Genomic DNA, 21,980 nt, shown 5'->3' with positions numbered 1-21,980 from the left:
CTTGAGATTTTCTAGGACTTAAAGAAGGCAAGACCCTGCAGTATGCCAAGAAAGTTAGTCAGGATCTCTCATCTTGGTGGACCATAAAAATGGAAGTTGGGCAATGAAACTTGGCTTTGATTATAGTGAGGTTCTCAATTTACTGTCCATGGATGGGGTTTAGAGAATCCATGAATATGTGCAAATTGTTGTAAAATATTAAAGTAAGCAGTAGGTAAGCAGTTTCATCATATTCACAGATGGGTCCTTGACTTCCAATAAAAGACGGTTGAAAACAATTTTATATCATTCTTATAGGGAAGGAAAAGTGGTATTTTTATTTTTATTAATTAAAATGGAAAATGTAAGCAGCAAAATTTAGTTACATAAAAGGTAAATGCCAGAACATGGAAGCAACCTAAACGTCCATCAACAGATGAACGGATAAAGAAGATGTGACACATATACACAATGGAATATTACTCAGCCATAAAAAGAAATGAAATTGAGTTATTTGTAGTGAGGTGGATGGACCTAGAGTCTGGCATACAAAGTGAAGTAAGTCAGAAATAGAAAAACAAATACTGTATGCTAACGCATATATATGGAATCTAAAAAAAAAAAGAAAAATGGCACTGATGAACGTAGTGGCAGGGCAGGAATAAAGCCATAAACATAGAGAATTGACTTGAGGACACAGAGGGGGAGGGGGAAACTGGGGCAAAGTGAGAGAGTAGCATCGACATATATATACTACCAAATGTAAAATAGATAGCTAGTGGGAAGCAGCAGCATAGCACAAGAAGATCAGTTTGGTGCTTTGTGAACCTACAAGGGTGAGATAGAGAGTGTCGGAGGGACATGCAAGAAGGAGGGGATATGGGGATATATGTATACATATAGCTGATTCACTTTGTTATACAACAGAAACTAACACAGTATTCTGAAGCAATTATACTCCAATAAAGATCTATTTAAAAAAAAAAGAAAGAAAGAAAAAAGGTAAATGCCTTGCTGGCGTTCATCTTCCTTTGCTAAGACCATCTCTTTTAGAAGTGGGTCAGAGTATGCCTGAATGTGTTACAATGCCACCCCCTGGTGGTGTGGTGTCATAAACATTAACTTTTTTTTTTTACTAGAAATTCTGCCTTCTGAAGCTCATCTTATTCCTTCCTGCCAGCTATCCTGAATTAATTGTGGGTGTACTATTTTAATTCTTCCAGGTTTACACGGACTGCAAGAACAAGAGTGTGGATGTATCATTAGTCCACTGCACAGGTAAGGGAGTATCCTTGGCTAACATTGGACATGATCCTTCTGCTGCTCCACGTAACCTTATATCACTTGTGTTTTCTTATAGCTTCTTTGATAAAAGCAATGAAATACTGGGGAAACCTAGATTCAGAGAAACCAATTTTTTTTGAATCAGTATCTGCTGCAATAACTAACATCCACTTAAATAAGGTGAGTTGAGCAAGTTTGCATGCCAGAATTATAAGAAAATTGAAATGTAGAATACATGGGCTTTGCATTTTTTATATTAGCCTATTATCCCACTGACATCTAAAAACCTATTAAAATGTGACCCCTCCTCAGAGTCCTCTGCTACAAGTAAAGGAATTTTTTCATTCCTTTTTTGGACAAGTTATGAATTGTTTAATAATTTGGATCTTCCAACAATATCACTGCTTAGAGGATTTGGTGATCACCTATTAAGTGCAAACTGCTTGCTTATAAAAATAAATGCATCTTCCAGGATCCACTATCCTGGGAATTGGAATCCACCTCTGTCAAATGCAAAAACTCTAAATATAGCCTTATAGCTTTTTGCTGCTCTCATACCCTTTACTCTAAGCTCATACTGCCACCTTTGGAAATACTATTTGCAGAGCCCAGCACTCACATGGTTTGAAGTGTCAAAGTTATCTTCCAATACTGGGCTGTATGGTTAGTTTAAGAACTGTTCCTAGAACTTTGATTTCCCATAATTTTTCTTTGATTTTGAATTGTTTGGCCTTTCCTTAACCCTAGAACAGCATCTGTTATCTCTCTGAGTCATCCCTATTATGTGCAATTAGAAGAGTATGTATTTACAGAATAATAATAATATTATTGTTATTATTATCATTTCTACTACTACTATTACTGCTGCTGCTGCTGCTGCTACTACTGTTATATACCTAACATTCACTGTGTGCTCATTATGTTCCAGGAATGTGCTAAGAGCTTTACCTATGTTACTTCACTAAATTTGCCACAACCTCATGAAGTAGATATTATTATTGAACCTATTTTTAGAAATAAGGAAACTGAGGTCCAGGGAAGTTATACCATTTGTAAGTGGTAGAGCCAGTTTCAAAGTCAGCAGTCTGACCTAGGACCTGGAGCTTTAAATTTCTATGCTCTGATGCCTCAGAGAATATCCATTTTCTTAGCTTGGCTGGACAGCTTGCTTCAGTTACTACTGTTCTTTGACTATGATATCAACTTAAGGGTTAAGTAAGTAGCAATTGCTAATTTCTTCCCCTTCTATTTCAGAATTTGAGCAAACTCAGTGACCACAGTGAAATCTGAGACTCTCATGCTGCAGTACAGCTCTTTTCTTTAGCAACTGCCCCGAAGAGGCCATACTCAAGTATTTTCACATTTTTTGTTGTGTAGATCCTACAAATGACCTCTACTAAAATAAGTGTGATGTGACTTACTAACCACATAACCGCTGCTCAAGGTTTGCCAACAATTTTATCTAATCTTTGTTAGTAAGCAAATTCACTTTGTAGGTTATTGTATAGTTATTTTATAAAAATCAGTATGCATTTAGTTTTAGTGTACTGAAAGGTAAACATGAATTTATTTCCTTTTTTCATACCAAAGTATTTTGTGTTAATTCAGTTTGTTGTAGTTCATTTGTAAAAGTGAGAAATACTTTGTCATATGATAAGAGATTTAGAACATTTGCAAGCCATTTGTAAAAATGCAGGATCACCTGTAACTAATACATAAAAACAACTTAGCAAGTGTGCCATTTTCCCTAACCAAAGAAGCCATTAAATATCAATAAGCTTAAATGTTACTTCATGCAATATGATTATGAAATTCACAGAAAGTAAGTCAAACAGAAACAAATGGCAAACTAGAAACCATTCTTCTCCATACCTTTCCATGCATGGATGTCTTCAGGAATGTTTTCAACATAAGTAGTATCCCAGTGAAACCATGTCCTTGACATTAGTCTGTTTTGCTGTAAATATTGGAACTGCTTAGGATCTTCAGAACTTATAGCCCTAATTTCCACATTCCCACCCCATAAAAGTTTCCATTTTCAGCTTTAGTTTTTTTGGAACCAGAGAATGTGGAAGTTGAACCCCTTATGATTTTTTCACAAATATGATTTTTAGAAGAGAAAATATCACCAGTAGAATAGCTTTGTACTTTTCCAATATAGGATTAACTGTAGTAGTTTGGGACTTTCCTATTTCAGAGAGATAGTCAATATAATATAATACATTTATCTATCTATATCCCTATAGATAGATAGATCTCCTTAGAATGCTTTTTCTTTTCTTTTGTTAGAAGGGAGCTTAGGTAAGTGATTATCTTTTAACCCACTAAACCACCAGGGTATTGACAAATAAATACCACAGGCCAGGCTGACTTGTATAAGTTATTATTTTCATGTTTCTACATATATTTTCAGTCACATACAATTATATAGTTTCATATTTTTATCTAACAATTTGATTTACCTATGAAGAAATCTCACTTTCAAAGATAGATGTAGATGCACTCTTTAGTCTTAAGACATTTTAACTGTTCTAGAAATTACCAGTTAACAAAAAGCCAAGTACTTTAAAGTGAGTTTGAGAAGTAGTTTGAAAACAAATTTAAAGACTGGTAATTTAGGTGTTTTTGAGAACATCTGTAAGAGTAAATTCTAATATCTGCCGTGTGATGTAATGGTTCCTAGCAAATGTGTAGTAAACATTCACATGGCCCTTATTTTTACCATTGAGTCCTAGGCAGACAATGTAATAAAATGAAAGGGGAATAATAAACATTTCAAATTCTCGTAACTTATTTATTCATGTCAATTCTGATTGACATGAACTACAAACGGTAGTTTTTGTCCCACAGGAAGCTTCAATCCTTTCATCACTAATTTGGATTGAAATGAGTGAAGCCGACTTTTCTTCCCATCAAATACTGTTCCAAGAAAATGTGGAAGTAATAATTAGAAGTAAAATTTCCTTAAAGAAAGGAATTTCACTCTCCTTTTCTGATTAAATTATTCCAATGGTGGATGGTGGCAACATTCACCATCGCTAATCCATTGGTCATTGGCACATAAACATGAGTCAAGGGAAGTTAAGAAAGAAATATATTTTGCTATGTATAAATTGATGTATTTCTATGCAAATTTAGTCTATTATTAAATGCATGCACTGTAGGCATTTTCTAATTTGTTAGAGATTATGGACTGTAGATGGCGTTAAAATCATTACAGGTAATCAATGGATGGTTTCTTCTGTTTTATTAACAAAGCTGACACCTAGTTGTATGAGAAGATGTATTTGAATGCATTTCAGTGTTTATAGTAGACATCTAATAGATAAAACTTAAAGCTAATAACTTTGGTGTCAAATGTTATTATATTCAAAGTAAAGGAAGACCAAAACATGTACCATAAATAACCCTGTGTTCTAAGGCTTATCCTGCATACTAAGATCCCAGTGACTAGACCTGTAGGAATCCCTGAAATTGAGTTTTGAAAGCTCAGTAACTGAATATGAGTTTCAGACACACAAGATTCTAAAACATAAATGTTTATTTCAAAGCAGACATTAATAACAGGAGAACTATAATAGGGCACTGATGCTAGACTGTTTCTAGTCATGATTAATTAGTTTTATGAGATTACCTTATTTTTGTATATGATAAATTACTTTCATATTACTTATTATGGTAAAATAAAATTGGGAAAAATTAAAACTGACCTATAAGACCAGTTAAGGACCTAATAGAGTGACATATATAAATTAACCATAAAGTGTGTAACCAGGAAAAAGACTGTTAACATTATATTTATGCAAATTAAATGCCCTTAAATTTTACCATTTATCTTTCATTTTAAAGGTTATTTTCCCCTGATTATATGATTCACGTGTTATAAAGTCTAACTTGAATTACTTTGCAGTAATTTATGTGACAGATCTCTACTGTATAAATGTGTAATGTAATGAGGAAAGAAATCTCTCTTTTTTAATGAAAACATTAATGTGTTAATACCCTGTATGGATAATGTTTTACATTTAGTGGTTACCAAAATATATTAGTATGTTTTTGAACATACATATGCTTAGAAATGCATGTTCTGCATACTGTGGGATGATCGTCTAATTCAATGTAAAATATACTTTTTGGCAGTGATTTTGTTGCCAGATTTTCAATAGGGAGTTAAGTGAGGCTTGCACAATCTTAAGATTTTTAGTTAAAAATCGTATCATCTAATATGTCACACATATTTTTATATTTTTCAATGCATTTAATTATCTTTTAAATAATCCTTTGCACCGACTCAGCATATAACAACCAATTTACATGGAAATAAACTGAAATATGGTAACTATTATGCTTAAATGGATTTGTGTCCATTATTTCAAATTATTCACCCTCCTGTAAAGCAAATAATACATTTTGCTGTCTTAGACTGACCACAGTCTAATGTGTTGACAATTCCTGGATTAAATATTCTTTGTAATTTGTTCTTACAAAATTTAAACCTAGAATTGTAGGGTATGGTATGTCAATTTATGGAAGGCTAATAAAGTTACTTTTTGCTGCAACACTACATTTACACAATCTTTTTACACCAGGTTTAAATCCTTTGTGTTCTAATTTTAATCAATATATAATTTAATTTTTTAACTTGTTTGGGTTCTTCATTTATATACTGTTGTTTATCTTTCCTGAGTTTCTAGGCTGAGTTCAATATTCTCCAGAATTTTAAAGGTTACTGCTCAAAGAACAAGAAGATAAGTCAGTCTTCTAGGTGTTGGAGGTATGGCAGTGAATAAAGCAGAAAAAACATCCCTTCCCTCATGGAACTTACATTCTAACAAGGGAAGACAAAATAAATGGGATAAACTTTAAATATCTTTATTATAAGTTAAATGATAATATGTGCTAAGAATAAGAATAAATTAAGGAAAGAAGATAGAAAGTATGGCAGAAAAGTGGGTGTTGTGTCCTGAGATAGGGTGGCAGGAATGGTGATAACAGGAATGTCTTAGCAGAATACTATGGTAAAATACCACAGACTGGTGAGCTTAAACAATAGACATTTATTTCTCAAAGTTTGGTAAGTTGGGAAGTCAAAGATCAAGGTGGCAACTGATTCAATTTTCTGGTGAGAGCTTCTTTTCTGGCTTGTAGCTAGTAGTAGACAGCTACTTTCTTGGTGTGTCCTTCACATGGTGGAAAGAGAGTGCTCTCTGGTCTCTTCTAAAGGATCCTATAAACCTATAAGCTTAGGACTTCACCCTTATGGCCTTATTTAACCTTCATTACTTACCTATATGCTCAATCTCCACATACAGTCACATTGGGGGTTAGGGCTTCAATATATGAATTTTAGGGAGACACAAGTCCATAGCAGGGAGTTATAAATTTCTTATATATTACAAAGTTCCTTTTTATGTCTGAAAATTAGGCTTACTAGAATTTTATTTATATTTAATATAATGTGATGCTTTTGCATCAAAAACATGAGAAATAATTGTGAACTGTCTGGTTAAAGCATTTCAATGCTAGAAAGTGTAGGTTAGCATAGATATTACTAGCCATACCTGGCTACTGAGATGAGATTCTGGCCATGAAACATGTGAAGTGGTCAGAATGGGTTTGCAGTATACCAATGGTTGTTCAGAAGCCGAGACATTGTATTCTGGTGATGGTTTCTAATGATTAGCCATCCTGATTTGAAGATAGAATTGAATTAGTTAGCTTTCCCTTAACTATCATATTGTTAAAGAAAATAACAAGAGAAATGCTTAATTCTACCAGTTGTCACAGGGACAGGTGCAGAACAGAGTGCTGATGCTAACTGCAGTGAGAGATTTCCACTTTTTTGTTTGTTTCTTTGTGGTTTTTGTTTGTTTGTTTTTATTAAGAAGGAAAGAATACTAGGTTACTACAAATTAGCTAAGTGCTCTGAAATTATGGCTTTCAGAGTGCTCATTATGTAAAAACCCTCACTCATTTTCTATTGATCCAGGAACACAAGGTTATCTTGGTCAAACATATTTCCTTTCTGTCCTAAATAATAAAGACCAGTCTCTCTACTAAGTATAGAAAGTATTTAGTATTTTTGCCTATTTGGAGCCTCTTGTTTTTATGGCCACATTTAGAAATCAGCTAATGAATAAGTCCAGTAAGAATTTATACTTAACAAGAATAATTGTTGCATTAAAAAAAAAATGCTTCAATTAAAAAAATAGAATTGTATCTTTATTTCCTTTGCTTCTAGACCTGCCTTTTGTCCCTTCTTGGTTTTAAAGCAATTTCTGGCCTTGTGAGGGTAGAAAAGTAAAGAAAGACAGACTCTATTAGACTGCAATATGTTTTCCAAATCAACTTCCATATTTAACAGCCCTATTTCTACACTTCTTTACACCTTGATTTATATGCTACAGAGTTCTCAAGCTTCCATGCTCCCTATTTTCTTAATTTGTAACAAGGGATCTATTGTTTAAATAAAGGTGCCTTTCCTTCGGCTAATGAAGCCTGAGAGAGTATGGGGAAGGGAGGGCAGTGAATGCAATGCCTAGGCACTAGATGGTCTTGGGGGAGGAGGAAAGGCTGAGGATAAAGGCGGGTAGTGAGTAGATGAGGAGGAGGTTGGTTGGTATGGCAAACCCTATGATTTTAGGAATATATAGCTGTCTCCTGAGTCCAAATATATACTTCATCAGTCTTCCAAGGGGCCTGAGATTCTCAGCATTAACCACTTATTTAGGATGGAGTAAATATTATAAGAAAGGAAGAACACATGTTAGTCCTGCCATGCATTGTGTTAGCGTTAGGAAGAACTGGTTCATCTGATAAGCTTATGACACTGTCATCAAGGGCTGAGAAAAACAAAGCACAGAATGAATTTTGATGAGGAAAGCCTGGTTAAAAATCTCTTGGAGTTCAGGGTGCTGCTGAGGGCAGGGATGAGAATGGCAGTATGGGTTTGGGAGACAGGCTGAACAGTGTGCCTCAGGCATAACTGGATGGCCAGGCCCTCACCTCTTCACCTTACTCCAAAGACACAGACATGGTGGAACTGGTGTTTATGAAGCCAAACACAGTTCTTCCCACATAGCAGCTTTTCCTGGAATTTTGACCCATGTCTTTGGCTTTGGCTCTGGAATTAAAATTTGAGAATAGCAGTGTAACTGCCAAAAATGGAATTGACATACAATTCTTGCCTTGTGTAAACCTTTTTTTTTTTCAATTGCTCCTCTTCACTCTGCCGATGAAAAGATTGAAGTAGTGAAGGTCTCACTTAACAGAGTAGTGGCTTAATCAATTAAAACCAAGAAAATGATGGTGCCAGCTCTCTCCTAAATCTTGGTTAAAATGTCATCCTTATAATATCTGCACAAGAATCACCATGGGTGTTTTCTACATATGTAGATTTAAGCATCCTACCCAAAACCCAGTGGATCAGAATTTCTTTGGAGTGACTTTGTGGATAAGAGTTTTAAAAAAATCATCCACTTTCATTTTATACACTAAAGTTTGGAATCACTGTCACAAAGGCTTTCTTTAGTCTGGTATTAGAAAGAAGCCCTGTACTCTAAGTCTTAGGCACATATGTGTTCACCACTTGTTTTATTTGGGCTTGTGCATCAGTCACAGTGTATTGTGGATATATAGTGGATCTACAGTGCTATGCTTCAGTTACCAGAACTGGGCCTAACATGGCAAAGGACTGTGTCAAATTCACCATACCTTTTGATCAATATGAGTTTGTCAGAGTCAGAAAGTATCTGAAACATACTATCCCTATTCATATACTCTTGGGTGAAGTTCCTAAGACAGGAAGTTTGTATTTAATATCTTTCATCATGGAAAATTTCAGTCTCCTTGTTTCACAAATTTATACTGTTTCTGAAAGATACTAATATAGTCATATAAGAAAATGGTCTCATCCTCCAAGCTGCTCCTCACACATATCTATTAGAAACACTTCATAAAGAGAGAGAGAGATTTCCCTTCCAGCCTAAGGCTCCATGGGTGATTATTTTCTTTCAGCATTTTCATTGAAATTTCCTGTGTAATGTTACCAGAGTGAATTGTAATTAAAATCTTTTATTCTGCACGTATGGAGCTAGGATAAAGAGATGGTGTCAGTAATATTACTCAGCTACTTTTAGTTTGGGAATGGGGTTGATGTAAACCATCATAACTACAGAGAAAATAATATTCAATTATGAATCACTGCCAGATGTGTGAATGTATGTCTTCAGGTTTCATTTTTCTGGAATATTCTTACTTCAGTATATTCCTTATCCACTTTTTAAAGTGATTCTCTTTCTATGGGTAATTGATTTAATTACATTAAATGTTCAGAAGATCTAAAAATTAATAAAAATATGTATTTGGACTCCATCTCAATCTTTTTAAAATTTCTTTATTTTTAAAGAAATCAGAAATTGTTCTAAAGTGAATGTTATATAGCAATGTTCTGCAACCTAAGTCCAAGAGGAGCTGTGAGGGGGACCTCTCTGCACATCTTCCCATGCCTCACTCGCCCAGGACAAACCATCTAGGTTAACAGCAATGTAAGGGAGAGAGAGGATAAAGCAAAACAGGACATAATAAATGTTAGAAAAATTAGTTGCAGTCTGAGTGAGAATGGAGGGGAATCTAATATGTATGGTCTTGAGATCCTGTATCCCAATTCTTGTGGTATATACAGACTGGGAAAATGTCACATTTCTGCAGATTAGTGTCCCTGAAAAGTCCTAGTCTCTACCACGAGGTGGGCCTGTGTGCTGTCTGTCAATGCTTTCACTTCTCTGTGCTTAGTGATTCTGCCATTCCTACTTTCCAGTGTTCTAAACCATCATCACATCCTTAATTCCTCTTCTAAATCCCATTCCTCAGGGCCTTCCACAGATAACCTTGCTTCTACCACTTTAGGAAGCCATTATGCATTTTCTCCCTCAATGTCCTACTGATCCTAGCCACCTAAAAGATACACACATCCATATCCATAAGTACTTACATTGTTTGAGTATATTTGGTTGAGGTGTACTTTCTTCTAATCAAGATCAAATCTGCCACATGCAATTTTCTCCTCCCTATCTCTCTTTGTTAGTTTAGCTTCATTTTTTACAATCCAAAACTTCCATCTTGCCTTTCCCGGCAAGATCTATCAATTAACTCTTCTTTCTAGTGTCTTATCTTAATCTCTTTTGCTTGACTGGATGTAACCATAGTTTATTAAAAAAAAAAAAAAACTTTGTTATCTTACTCCCCTCCTCAAAAAAAAAAAAAAAAATTCCTCACCTGGCCATGCTTTCTTTTCTGGCTCTTCTCTCTGCTTATCTTCAGTCTTGCCTGAATAATCTTCATTCCAATTTGCTAAAACAGTAGTCAACATTTACTGTCTCAACTTGCCCATCTCTGGCCTTCACAGTCTGACTTTTGCCCTCATAACTTTAAAGGATTCTGAAAAAATCATGATCATTTACTTCTAAATTCCCAAACTAAGTAGCTACTTTTTAATACACTTCTTACTTATCCTCTTTGCTTTCATATTCTCAACTACCCTCTCTTCCTTAAAATCGTGCTCTCTCTTGGCATCTGAAAATCATTCATGTGTTCAAAAAGTATTTGTACATCTATTACATTCCATGTACCATGCTGGTTGATATGGATACAAGAATGAGTAATTTCTTTCCTTTAAGGATATTAGTTACTTCTGGGCAAGACATAAATAGGTAAAAAGAGAATTATAATCCTACATGCTAAGTATACACAGTTTAAGATGCTGTTCAAATATCATCCAGGCTACCTTTCTTGATCACCTCTTTTGTGGTCACTCTTTAGAGACAAGATGGCTACCCTTTCTCAAAATTTGGCTTGAGAATTATGGTGCCACACAGGCACAAAGACGGTTTGAAAATGTTTGTTGCTTAGATAATCAGCTTTCTGGGGACAGTGGGTGGGCCTCCTACCCTCATAAAAAATGATTTGAGAGACCAAGGGAAGGAGACTAGCTTGAGATTTTTATGGTGGTTAGAAGGTGTGGTGAGGGAAAGTGTTCTTGAACCTCCCATAACAAAGAAGGAAGCACTCAAGCCTTCCTATAAGTTTGCCCAGATGTGGGGCAGAGGGGAAAAGAAAGGTGTTTGGTTTAAAAGCTGTCAGCAGTAGTGAAATAACGGAGTTAGAGTCTTTATTACAATTCACCCAATTTACATTAGATGCCTACCCATTCCCTCCTCTAAGGTTACACTGACAGTATTTCATGATAAATTTTCATTTGTATCCTTTTAAAGGCATCAGCTATGTAGTAATCATTGTTGTATTCCTGGTTCATTAAATGTTATGTTTAATATGTGTTTGTTGAAGAGATGAACAAAATGTTGTCAATCCAAATTAACACTATGTAAAGTTATTAAAAACCTAGGAATCACCTAAGGAAAAGAGGCTGGCATCTATCTTCAACGGACTCAGAAGGCCAGTGTGTTTAGGACAGAATAAACAAGGTCAGTAACTTGAAGTAAATCTGGAGAGATAAATAGAACTTTCTTCATGAAAATGTTGCTGTCTCTACTGAACAATATAAGCCTGCCAGTTTCCAGTCACAATTACACTGCAGTGTCCTAACCTTGACTCCCAGAGAACTAATCTCTAGTTTCAGGTGGAGTAAGTAGGTATCTCTATGATGACATCTGAGGGGGAATCAGAAGTTTCAATTCTCCAAATACCTTGCCAATTTGTTACAATTCTCAAATTGCTTACTGATAAAACTCTTTTCCAGTAAAACATAATTCCATACGTCATCAGTAAAAATACTATAAAATGAAAAGAGAAAATTAAGATATTAACTTGCTATTACAATTGACTATATTTTATTGCCTACCAAAAACCCTGACTTGGGTAAATAGAACTTACATATTGGATCAATAAAAATATGATCTTTTTTTAGTAGTCAGTTGTCCTGTGTTAATTATCCATTTCTTCTTAAGAAACTACTCCAAAACATAGTGAATTATCATTTCTCATGATTCTATTTGTCGGCTGGATTCTGCTGGGCTCCCCTGGGTTCACTCATGTTGCTGCATTCAGCTGGTGAGTTAGCTGAGGGTGGGGCTCACCTGGGATCCCATGGATGGCTGGGCTTCTTCACAAACCTAGAGAAGTCATAGGATTCCAAGAGAATGAAGGCAGCAGTTGCAAGGCTCTTAAGGCCTATGCTCAGGAACTCAAAAAATGTCACTTCCACCACATTTCTTCTGCCACAAGTCCAGTTCAATTTTAAGGGAATGGAGAAATACTCTATCTCTGCATGGGAGGAGTGGCAGAGCCACTTTGCAAAGAGATGTGCATAATGTTTTAGCCATCAAACAATATATCAGAGTGTACCTCTGGTCACACAAATTATTCACATTCCTTCAACATGCAAAATATGCTCACTCACATCCAAGGACTCCAAATTCTCACCCCAATTATAGCATCAGGTTTTGAGTCCAGTGTTTCATAACCAGTGTCTGGTTCAGTGTGGGTGAAGCTCCTCAGGTCCAGTTCCTCAGGTGCAGCTTCTTTTGATTCTAAGAGCTGGGAACTAGAAACACAAATGATCTTCCAGTCACACACCGCAGTATACAATGGTAAGAGAGGGGCAGAATAGCCATAATAGACACTCCTGTTCAAAAAAAGTAAGAATGGAACAATGGGAATATTCAACACCCACATCTTGCTTTCTAATTCTATTAAGCAATAGAAGGAACCAGAGCTCCTTGGAGAGATGGCTGGTTCTAGTCCATTAAAAAAAAACTGAAAAACTTAATTAGAGGGTCAAAGACCCCCAGTTCATCTTCAAAATACCTGACCAGTACACCTGAAAACTGTCAAGGTCATCAAATGCAAAGACTAAGATACTATCACAGAGGAAACTGAAGAGTCGTGATGACTGAATGAACTGTGGTATCTTGCAGAATATTCTGAAATAGAACATTAGGACAGTGGGGGAAATAGTGAAAATTTTCACTATTTAATAATGAAACGCTGTGGAGTTTCATTATTAGTAGTGTAATTACTATATTACTATATTGTAATTACAATATTCGTTCCTTAGTTGTGACAAATGCTTCATGGTAGTGTATAACGTTAATAGTTTGGGAAAGTAGATGAGGAGTATGTGGGAATTCTCTATTATCTTTGCAGTTTTTCAGTAAATATAAAAGTAATCTAAAATTTTTTAAAACTTTAAGAAAAAAAAAGAGACTAAGAGTGGGAAGCACATAGCAGTCATGATTTTCTTGTAATTTTGAAAAACAATTTGGTACATGTCACCAGCTTTCCCTCCTCTGGGAGCAAGGCAGGTTCCTTAATTAGGGTCAAGTTCTGCAGCCTGGGAGTGATTCTCAAATCCATTGTTCTTGGATCTTGACTTCAGCTTCAGACTTTTTGGTTCTGCTGTCTAAGAAGTCTTCTCTTTTTGATAGAAATAGCTGCTTTTGCAGTTGATTAGCTGTCTTAGCCTGCTCTATTTTTCATAGAAAGTTAAAGTTCCAGAGGCCTTTCTTTTCCTGTTTCTGTTCCTTTTGGTCCAAGGAGGCAGGGTTTGCATCAATATCATTCTCTTCAAATTGTCATGAATCTTATTGGTGTTGATGCCATGCCCCAAAAGTGATATACATAATTCTTTTTGGAACAGATCTCTATCTACTTTGAACATATTAAACTGCTGTGGGACAACACACTTGATTTTTAGAAAACCTTTGACTGATTAGGGGTCAACTAGCCACCACCCTTAGTCTTTCTGAGATCTTAGCAAGGGGTTTTATAACTTCATATTTAAATAGATATTTACTTTATATTTATATATATTTATAAATCATCTCTTACATGAGAATCTTCTACAGGATGGAAATGCGAATTTGTTTTATATTTTAACCAAGCAATTCTTAGCTTTTCTATATTTCCTTTACATTCTGCTTTCAAACTGAAAATTTCTCTCTTAACTCATCTCTCCTTTCCCTCACCTTACAAGAAACACCTACAAACAAAAACCAAAACCAAATGGCACTTTCAATGCTACCTGACACTCTTCTTAGCCAGATCCATAAATTCATTTTCTATATTCAAATTCCTGCAGGCAATATTCTCTGTTGTTCTGCCACTATGTAACTCAGTTGCATTCTTACTAGTCTCCAACAGCACTTCCTCACTGCTCTTCCAGCCCCCACTAATAAGTCTCCTTCCAGCCTCTATTTTCTCCTCTCCCCGACCTGACAACTCCCACTTCCCAATCTGTGACCTAAACAACTAGTTGCATCACCCTGTTGGAGGACAGAGGGAACAAAAAGTGCCCACTGAACTGAGCATCATAGCCATATAATCAATGGGTCAGTTGGATAACTTACAGAGTGAGATCAAGATCAGGCAGACAACGATCCAGAAGCATTCACAGCTGCACTCCACACTACCGAGGGGCCATTGGGATAATTTCATAGTTAACCTAGGGTATGGAGGTGGGTGCTTGGAAACAGAATGTGCATTCCTAAGTCAAAGTTTATGAATTGATAACTAGTCTTGTGGGCACTGGGAATATGTCAGTGAAGTTTTTTATCATTGTTTGGGGACTAATAGACCGTAGAGGCTACTTGATCCTAATGATTAACAAACAATATATATTAACTACAATGCCCTTGATGACAGAGAGTGATTTACTCACAATACAGTCCTGAGTAGAGTCAGTGAAACGACAGGAGAAACTGTAAGGGCCCAAGATGGCATCAGTTATGCTAACAGCCATACATGCCCCATCTCATGAATTTCATAGCAAAATTCTTTGGTCAGGATATCCACATTGCATCCTATTTCTTTCCATGATTAGGAGTGGAAAGGCACATCAAGGAGAAACAAATTAAAAAAAAAAAAAAACTAATTCAAGCCACTGTTGATAAAACAATATAACATGTCCAGAGATTATTCTCTTCTTTACCTTGACCAATGCCAAGAGGAAGCAAAATCAATATTGAAAATGACAAAGTAATTGAGGATATAAAGAGCTGGTTATATTTCTAGGTTATAAGGTACACCTGATTGATTCATTTTATAAGAGTGTTGGAAGGTGAAGATATTGAATAATACCCTCCCAAATGAGAAGAAAATTTTATACCAAAAACTGAGGCAGGCAACTCCATAAAATGCAATTATGAAGATTATTGTGGGTAACTTACATATAGGGAGGATTGGGCTGACGATGGTCCAGAGGCATTTGCAGCTGCACTCTGTGCTGAAAAAGGTACAGGTGGATCTAAAGGGGTCAAAGCTAAAAGTAGAATCTGACTATTAGGGAGAGGCACATCTGCACCCCACCACCAGGGGTCTCATGGCCACTATCTGCATCAGCAAAAGGCATTCTTCGGTTTTCATATAAGATAAAGGCAGAGTAAATGTTGATAGGGAGCTTATCTGGCTTGGGTACATTCCTTATGAGTAGGCTAAAGCTCAGTCATGTGGAAGGGGGTGGAGCTAGGACTGGGACCTAAGATGGAGCTGACAAATTGGAGTCAGTGTGGTTGAGCCCACAGGAGAGTGTCTAAGATGTTAAAGGGTAAATATAAATGATCATTTATTGATTACCTCCTGTGTCAGCACTGTTTTAAATACTTTAAAGTATTATAATAATTTAATACTTAAAGCAACTCTACGATGTAGAAAGTTTTCCCCAAAGTTCATCTTTTTAAACTCTGGTTAAGATGACCAAGAATCTGAATATTCTTCTTTGAAAATTCCATGAATACCCATATTTTCTTCTCTGTTTTAATCTTCATGTGTATCTATTTATTCTAAGGGCAAAATTAGCTGGATTTATACACAATTTTGCTTTAGTTTATGCTTTTTCCCCTTCTGTATAATTGGTTTATACCTGGAGTTACTTTCTGAAAGTTATGGAGCTATAGAGCTTGAAATCATTAGTTTTCAAAGCATAATGACAAATTCAGAGATAAAAGTCTTAGACTATCTAGGAGAAAAGATATATTTAAGAATCTCTTCTGCTCACTTTTCCTATATATATAAAATAAAGATGGGATTGGGAAAAAATATGAGATAATATTACAATGCTGTGGTGTATTAATGGTTTTGTGAAAACTTTTTATGTAATTATTTTCCTAGCATAGAAATATGCTCAGTTCCAAAAATATGGGAAATGCTATGTCACCAAACAAATATTTAGAAGGCAGTATGCAAGTCGTCTCTATTTCTTTAAATTTCCCCAATATCCCGAAGGTCAATGACTATGAGAAAGATAGTAGCATAAGGACATGACCTAAAGTCACAAATAAATGATGTATGGGAAACAATATCAAGTAGTCATACTATGTGGGGTTTTGCTTTTGACAGAGGAAACTGTCCCAGTCAGCTTGGACTGCCATAACAAAATAGCACAGTCTGGTGGCTTAAACAGTAGGAATTTGTTTCTCAGAGTTCTGGAGCCTGAAAGTTCCAGGTCAAGGTGACAGAAGGGTCGGCATCTGGTGAGAGCTCTCTCCTTGGTTTTTTTTTTTTTTTTTTTTAATAGATCTTCATTGGAGTATAATTGCTTCACAATACTGTGTTAGTTTCTGGGTTTTTGATGTCTGCTTTCTCACTGTGTCCTCACACGGCCTTTCTTTGGTGCCTGCCAAAGAGAGAGAAAGAAGAAGCAAGCTCTGTAATGTCTCTTTTTATAAAGGCACAAATCCCATCATGAGGGCTCCACTCTAAAGACCTCATCTAAACTCATCTAGACCTCATCTAAACCTCCTAAAGGCCCCACCTTCAAATATCACATCGGAAGTTAAAGCTTCAACATATGAATGGGGGGTGGGGGAAACAATTCAGTCCATAGAAACTTCATTGCTTTCTCTTTAAAAATAAACAAACATATATCATAGTAGCTTAAAGTTAGAAGCCTCAGTAAAATAGAATGATGATTCCTTTCAGGTTCTAACCAAAGTCCCATGTAACAAAGCCCCCTTATCGTTCATGTGGCTTTAACCCATACTGTGGTATTAAAACAGGGTGAGATTTTTATTCCTTGGGCTTGTATACAGCGAGAGCTATATATATTGCGGAAGCTATATGTCTTGCCTTTTCTTGGTCTACTTTACTCCAAGTTGCTGATGAGCTACTAAGCTGAATGTAGCTGATGAACACTTGAGAGCAGTAGTGTTAAAGCAACACTGAAAATGATTTGTGTATTGGCCAAAATTGTGAAAGATTGTTTTTTAAAAAAACACAAAACAATCTTAAATATCTATACCAAATTGATGTTATGAATCTGTGAGATTGTCAAATGGGCATATAATGGATAAGGTCATGGTCTGAAGTCCTACAGAATTGGCTTTGGATTTTACCATAGGCAATTATTAGTTGTGTGGGCAAGGGCACATTGTCCTCAGTAAGCTCACAGGAAGATCATTCATTAAATGAGATAATTAATGCAAGGCATTTAGCACATTCTTTCATCTAATGAATGTTTATTGAGTACCAACCATGCACCACATTCCTTGTTATGTGCTGTGTATTGACTGGTGACTGAAAAGGAGCTGGTACCTGACCTTAAGATTCTTTACTGCAGTAAGACAAAAATAAGGCAAATAAATACTTACAAATTGAGAAAGTGTCCTGAGGAACTAAACAAGTCACCACCATGATAGAGAATAACACAGATGGAAGGAAGAGGGGAGAGGAGGGATTGGGAAGGAGGAGGGGTGAGGAGGGATTGAGTGAGACAGTTGGGAACCTAACACTTACTAGAGGAGATGATTTTTAAGTGAGAAGTCATGGAGAAGAGAGAGATACCCCCAAAAAAGCAAGTTTAGGGTAGGTGAAGCTGACACAAGAGGACTCCAAAGAGGAAAACTCAGCTGCAAGAAAAATCTCAAGTGTTAAAACGTTGAAAGGACAACAGTATGGCTTGGGGGTGATGGTGTGGGTGTTGACAACAGAGCCTGGCATGAAGGAAGCATTTACAAATGCTTTTAGCTTTTATTCTTGACATTTTTTATGAGAAAGAAACAATGAAAACCGTCTAGTATAGTGCTTGAAACATATTGGGTGCTCAATCAACAGAACTGATTGCTGTTTTTATTATTTTTAGCAGTACTAGTAGATTTGCTATTTTCAGAAAAACAGATCTCACTTTGAGTGTCCCCTTTTGATAATGCTCTTATCTGTCTGTCTTTCTGTCAGTCTCTGTGACTCTCCCTGTTGTTTTTATACTTACCTTCAGAGCATTTATATTAAGCTATTGTATCCTCTAGATATTCCACACATAGTTGGTAGTCTCTGTGGAATATGTGTTTCTCTAATACATTTACATTATTTATTCCAGCCAAAGGTTTTTTGCTTTATTTGCTAAAACATATTTTAGAGAGAAATGACTAAACAAAAATTTAAAAATCAAGTTAGTTTGATAAGATACCCTATATTTGGTATTGAGAGCAGTGACCATTACTGTGATTATCTGGAAAAAAATTAGAAGCCTTGCTCTAGTGAGTGGGATTTGGGAACCCGCAAAAGTGTTTGCCCCTCTCCAGCCACAGGGAGGCCTGCTATTCTCCGCAAGCTATCATGAATGAGTGATTTGAGATTCTGGATTCTTCAGAGCTTCTTCCAAATGAACAAAAGACAGTCATGCTTGGAGTCTTGGTGGCATTTAGTCAGCCCTTTAATGTGATTCTAATGGTGTGTGTGTGTGTGTGTGTGTGTGTGTGTGTGTGTGTGTGTGTGTGTGAAAATTAACAGTAAATTCATTATGAAAACCCATTTACCACAGGGTTGACACCAGCAAAAGCCTGAGGCAGCTCTGGGAATTCTGGGACATGCCATCTGTTTTGATGAACATAACTCAGATCTTCCACATCCGTGCTCACTCACTGAGGCTTAATAGCTTCTTGCACATCTCCTTTTCTCCTCAGGACATACACATTCAGACACAGAAAACCATAAAGGCCAAATGTCTTCTTTAATCCTCTGAGGCTTAGCTAGCTAAAAGGAAACTGTCAAGAGCCATAGCAACTGGCTATGTGAAAATAAAATAAGAAGAAGAAGAAGAAGAAGAAGAAGGAGAAAGAAAAGAAGTTAATTTGCTGATTTAATTCATTTAAGGTTCTCTTTTTCTCCGTATTGTTGTTTTTGTGTCTGATTTTTATGCATATTTAAAATAGAAGGTATAATTTGATTATACCTACATTGTTATGATTTACTCTTCAGAACTTTGCTGAAGTGTAAATGGCCTCACATACTATTTGGGTGTGCTTTCTGTGGCATGCACAAACTGACTTAGAAACTAACATATGCTGTTATTACTCATAATGGATCAGCTTTGTCTGAAATATTTGTGCCCAAAATTACCATTTGGCATGTTTCCAAATTCAAATCCACCTTCTGCCCTGAGATGAAATTCAAGGATTTGTTTTCTGTTTTATATATTTTGGAGAGGCTGCTTTCACTGCTGCAATAAGGCGTGTTCAGTGTTTACATTATAATGACTATTTATGGAGGTTTAATATGTTGTTGCAAATCGCATCCGACGGAAACTTGGCAAGTGGTGCAGAGATGTGGGACCACATTCAACTATATTTAACATCATATAAGGCAGTTGATCTTTTGAAAATCTATGGTGTTAAATGATATTTAGCATAATCTTACATACTTTTTTCATCTTTTGCTTTGTAGAAGTTAAAAATTGTTCTGAGACTTACAGTAACTTTGCCAACAATTTACTAAGGTGAAGGGGCAATGAGAGAATCTAAAATCAACCTACTTGTTTTTTAACTGCTAATGCTTTGTGGATTGTTATTGGACTTTTGTATTTTTGTATCATCATTTACCACATCCTCCTGTGGCTGAGTAGAAGATGGAAGCAGAAACCGACCTGGAAAAAAACATGTGTAGATGAGAAAGAGTAACACAATAGCCAAAATGAAATGGTCAGTCTGTATTACAAGAGCAGTTTATATTATACTATACCAGTTAAATTCTAAAGTCTAAACTTCTAGACAGGTAGGAAGAGGAGAAGAAAGTTCTTCATCATTTCATAACCTTTAATTTGTAAAAAGGTCAAATCAGAATTAGATTATGTAAACAATAGCATCTCCAGTTAGTGTTTAACTTCAAAGGAAGATTGTTATTTCTTGAAAATAACATTGTCAGGGAAAGCGATTGGCCACGGGCCCTGAGTGTCCATGAATATTCTTGCCATGTGCATAAACTGCAAGGTTTATCCACCTCCTGATCCTGAGCAGTCTTCATAGTTAGCCACATGGGCCACTAAGCAGGTTCGGATGACCAGAAAATGGTCTCATTCCCTCATGGAGTGGGACTGACTTGTTTGCTGCTTGCTCAAGGATTGCTTGTCCCTTGGCTCTAAGCATCCATCTGGGCCCATGGTGTTGCCCGTAGGACTTGGGGACCCGGTATCCGGCACCACTCTACTGATGTCCCTGCTGTGTGCTCTGCTGTGAGTGATAAACTGTCTCATCTACATTCGGCGTCTATGGAATAGTAGCAAGTTTGTTCCCTCCCTTCCTATAAGGTTGAGATTCCTCCCTGACAAATATATTTTGAAAGATCCTCCCTGCCATCCAAATTTTTCTCCTAATTATTTAAAAATTGTACATTGGTAAACGAAGTATAATAAACACAATGGAAGTTATTTTACATAGATAATATAGATACTACTCTTATTTTTAAAAATCATTGTATAACTTCTATTAGAACAGGGTTAAAGATATCTCCCTTTTATTGGTGTCTATTATGTACATTTTTCTCAATATCCTTATAAGGTCATTATTATTATTATTACATACCAGGGAAGTTAGGTGTAGCTAACTCAATAACTTGGCCATGTCAGATAGCTTTTAAACCCAGTTCTGACTGACTCCTAATCCAGCGTTCACAAAGTCTAAATTCAGCTGCCTTAAGACCAAAGACTGCTTTAAATAGTTTATATTAGTTTTATTTCCTGATATAAATTTCATGTGCTAAAACATTTATTCTCAGGGATTCAGTCTGTCACCTCCAGGTGTGGCTCTTGTATCCTTTTTATTCTATTGCTCTGTTGTTCTGAAATCATAAGTTATACATAAGTTATACATTTGGAATAAGTCATAATTTGAACAAACTTCACTGTCATGGGACCTAGGCTGTTTCTAATAAATAAGGTAGATGTTTCAAATAAACTTGATTGTTCATATTAGTAAATAACTAGATAGTCCCCAAAAGGTTGAAATTATTTTAAGTAAACTGATTTATGGTGCATTTAATTCACCTCAATTTTTTATACAATAGGATCTAGTTTTGCCAGACTCCTTGATGCTATAGATAAATGAGTAGAATCTAGGTTAAGTGAAGGACCAGATGGTTGGAGGTGGATAGGGTGGAGTATATTTGGGTATATTTGATATCTCATGTTTAAGATTTTTCCAGTTGTAAAGCTACTACAGTAACATAATGACAATAAATAAAGCAAAACCAGCTGATTCTACTATCAGACTGATTAAATTTATAAAACTTTACTTACTGTCAAATCTTCTAACTGCATGCAAATAATTAATACATGATTGAACATCTATTGGGGCTCTGTAGTATTTAAGCCAAAACTTCAGAAACAGACTCTAAAATATACTGGGGGAAATAGCAGTGGTGGACACTTGTGTATCCTAATAAGTATACTTCCAAAACGTCGCTTTGGAGAATCACTAACTTCTGTGCTTAAAATG

General features: G+C 35.9%; 1 protein-coding gene across 1 annotated transcript in view; it reads left to right on the top strand.

Annotated features, from left to right (window-relative positions):
* The window catches only part of SLC26A7 (solute carrier family 26 member 7), a 181,446-nt gene extending 176,356 nt beyond the window's left edge, over positions 1-5,090 (top strand). Inside the window, exons 16-18 of the mRNA XM_067712815.1 lie at positions 1,203-1,257; positions 1,340-1,443; positions 2,518-5,090. Coding sequence (XP_067568916.1) covers positions 1,203-1,257; positions 1,340-1,443; positions 2,518-2,553 — 195 coding nt within the window. The 3' untranslated portion in view covers positions 2,554-5,090. The remainder of the gene's footprint in view (positions 1-1,202; positions 1,258-1,339; positions 1,444-2,517) is intronic.
* Positions 5,091-21,980: the final 16,890 nt, after the last annotated feature.

The sequence above is a fragment of the Pseudorca crassidens genome, chromosome 17, assembly GCF_039906515.1.
Source record: "Pseudorca crassidens isolate mPseCra1 chromosome 17, mPseCra1.hap1, whole genome shotgun sequence".
Classification (NCBI taxonomy): Eukaryota; Metazoa; Chordata; class Mammalia; order Artiodactyla; family Delphinidae; genus Pseudorca; species Pseudorca crassidens.
The sequence above is the reverse complement of the archived record's forward strand: the minus strand, read 5'-3'. Positions and strand labels throughout refer to the sequence as shown.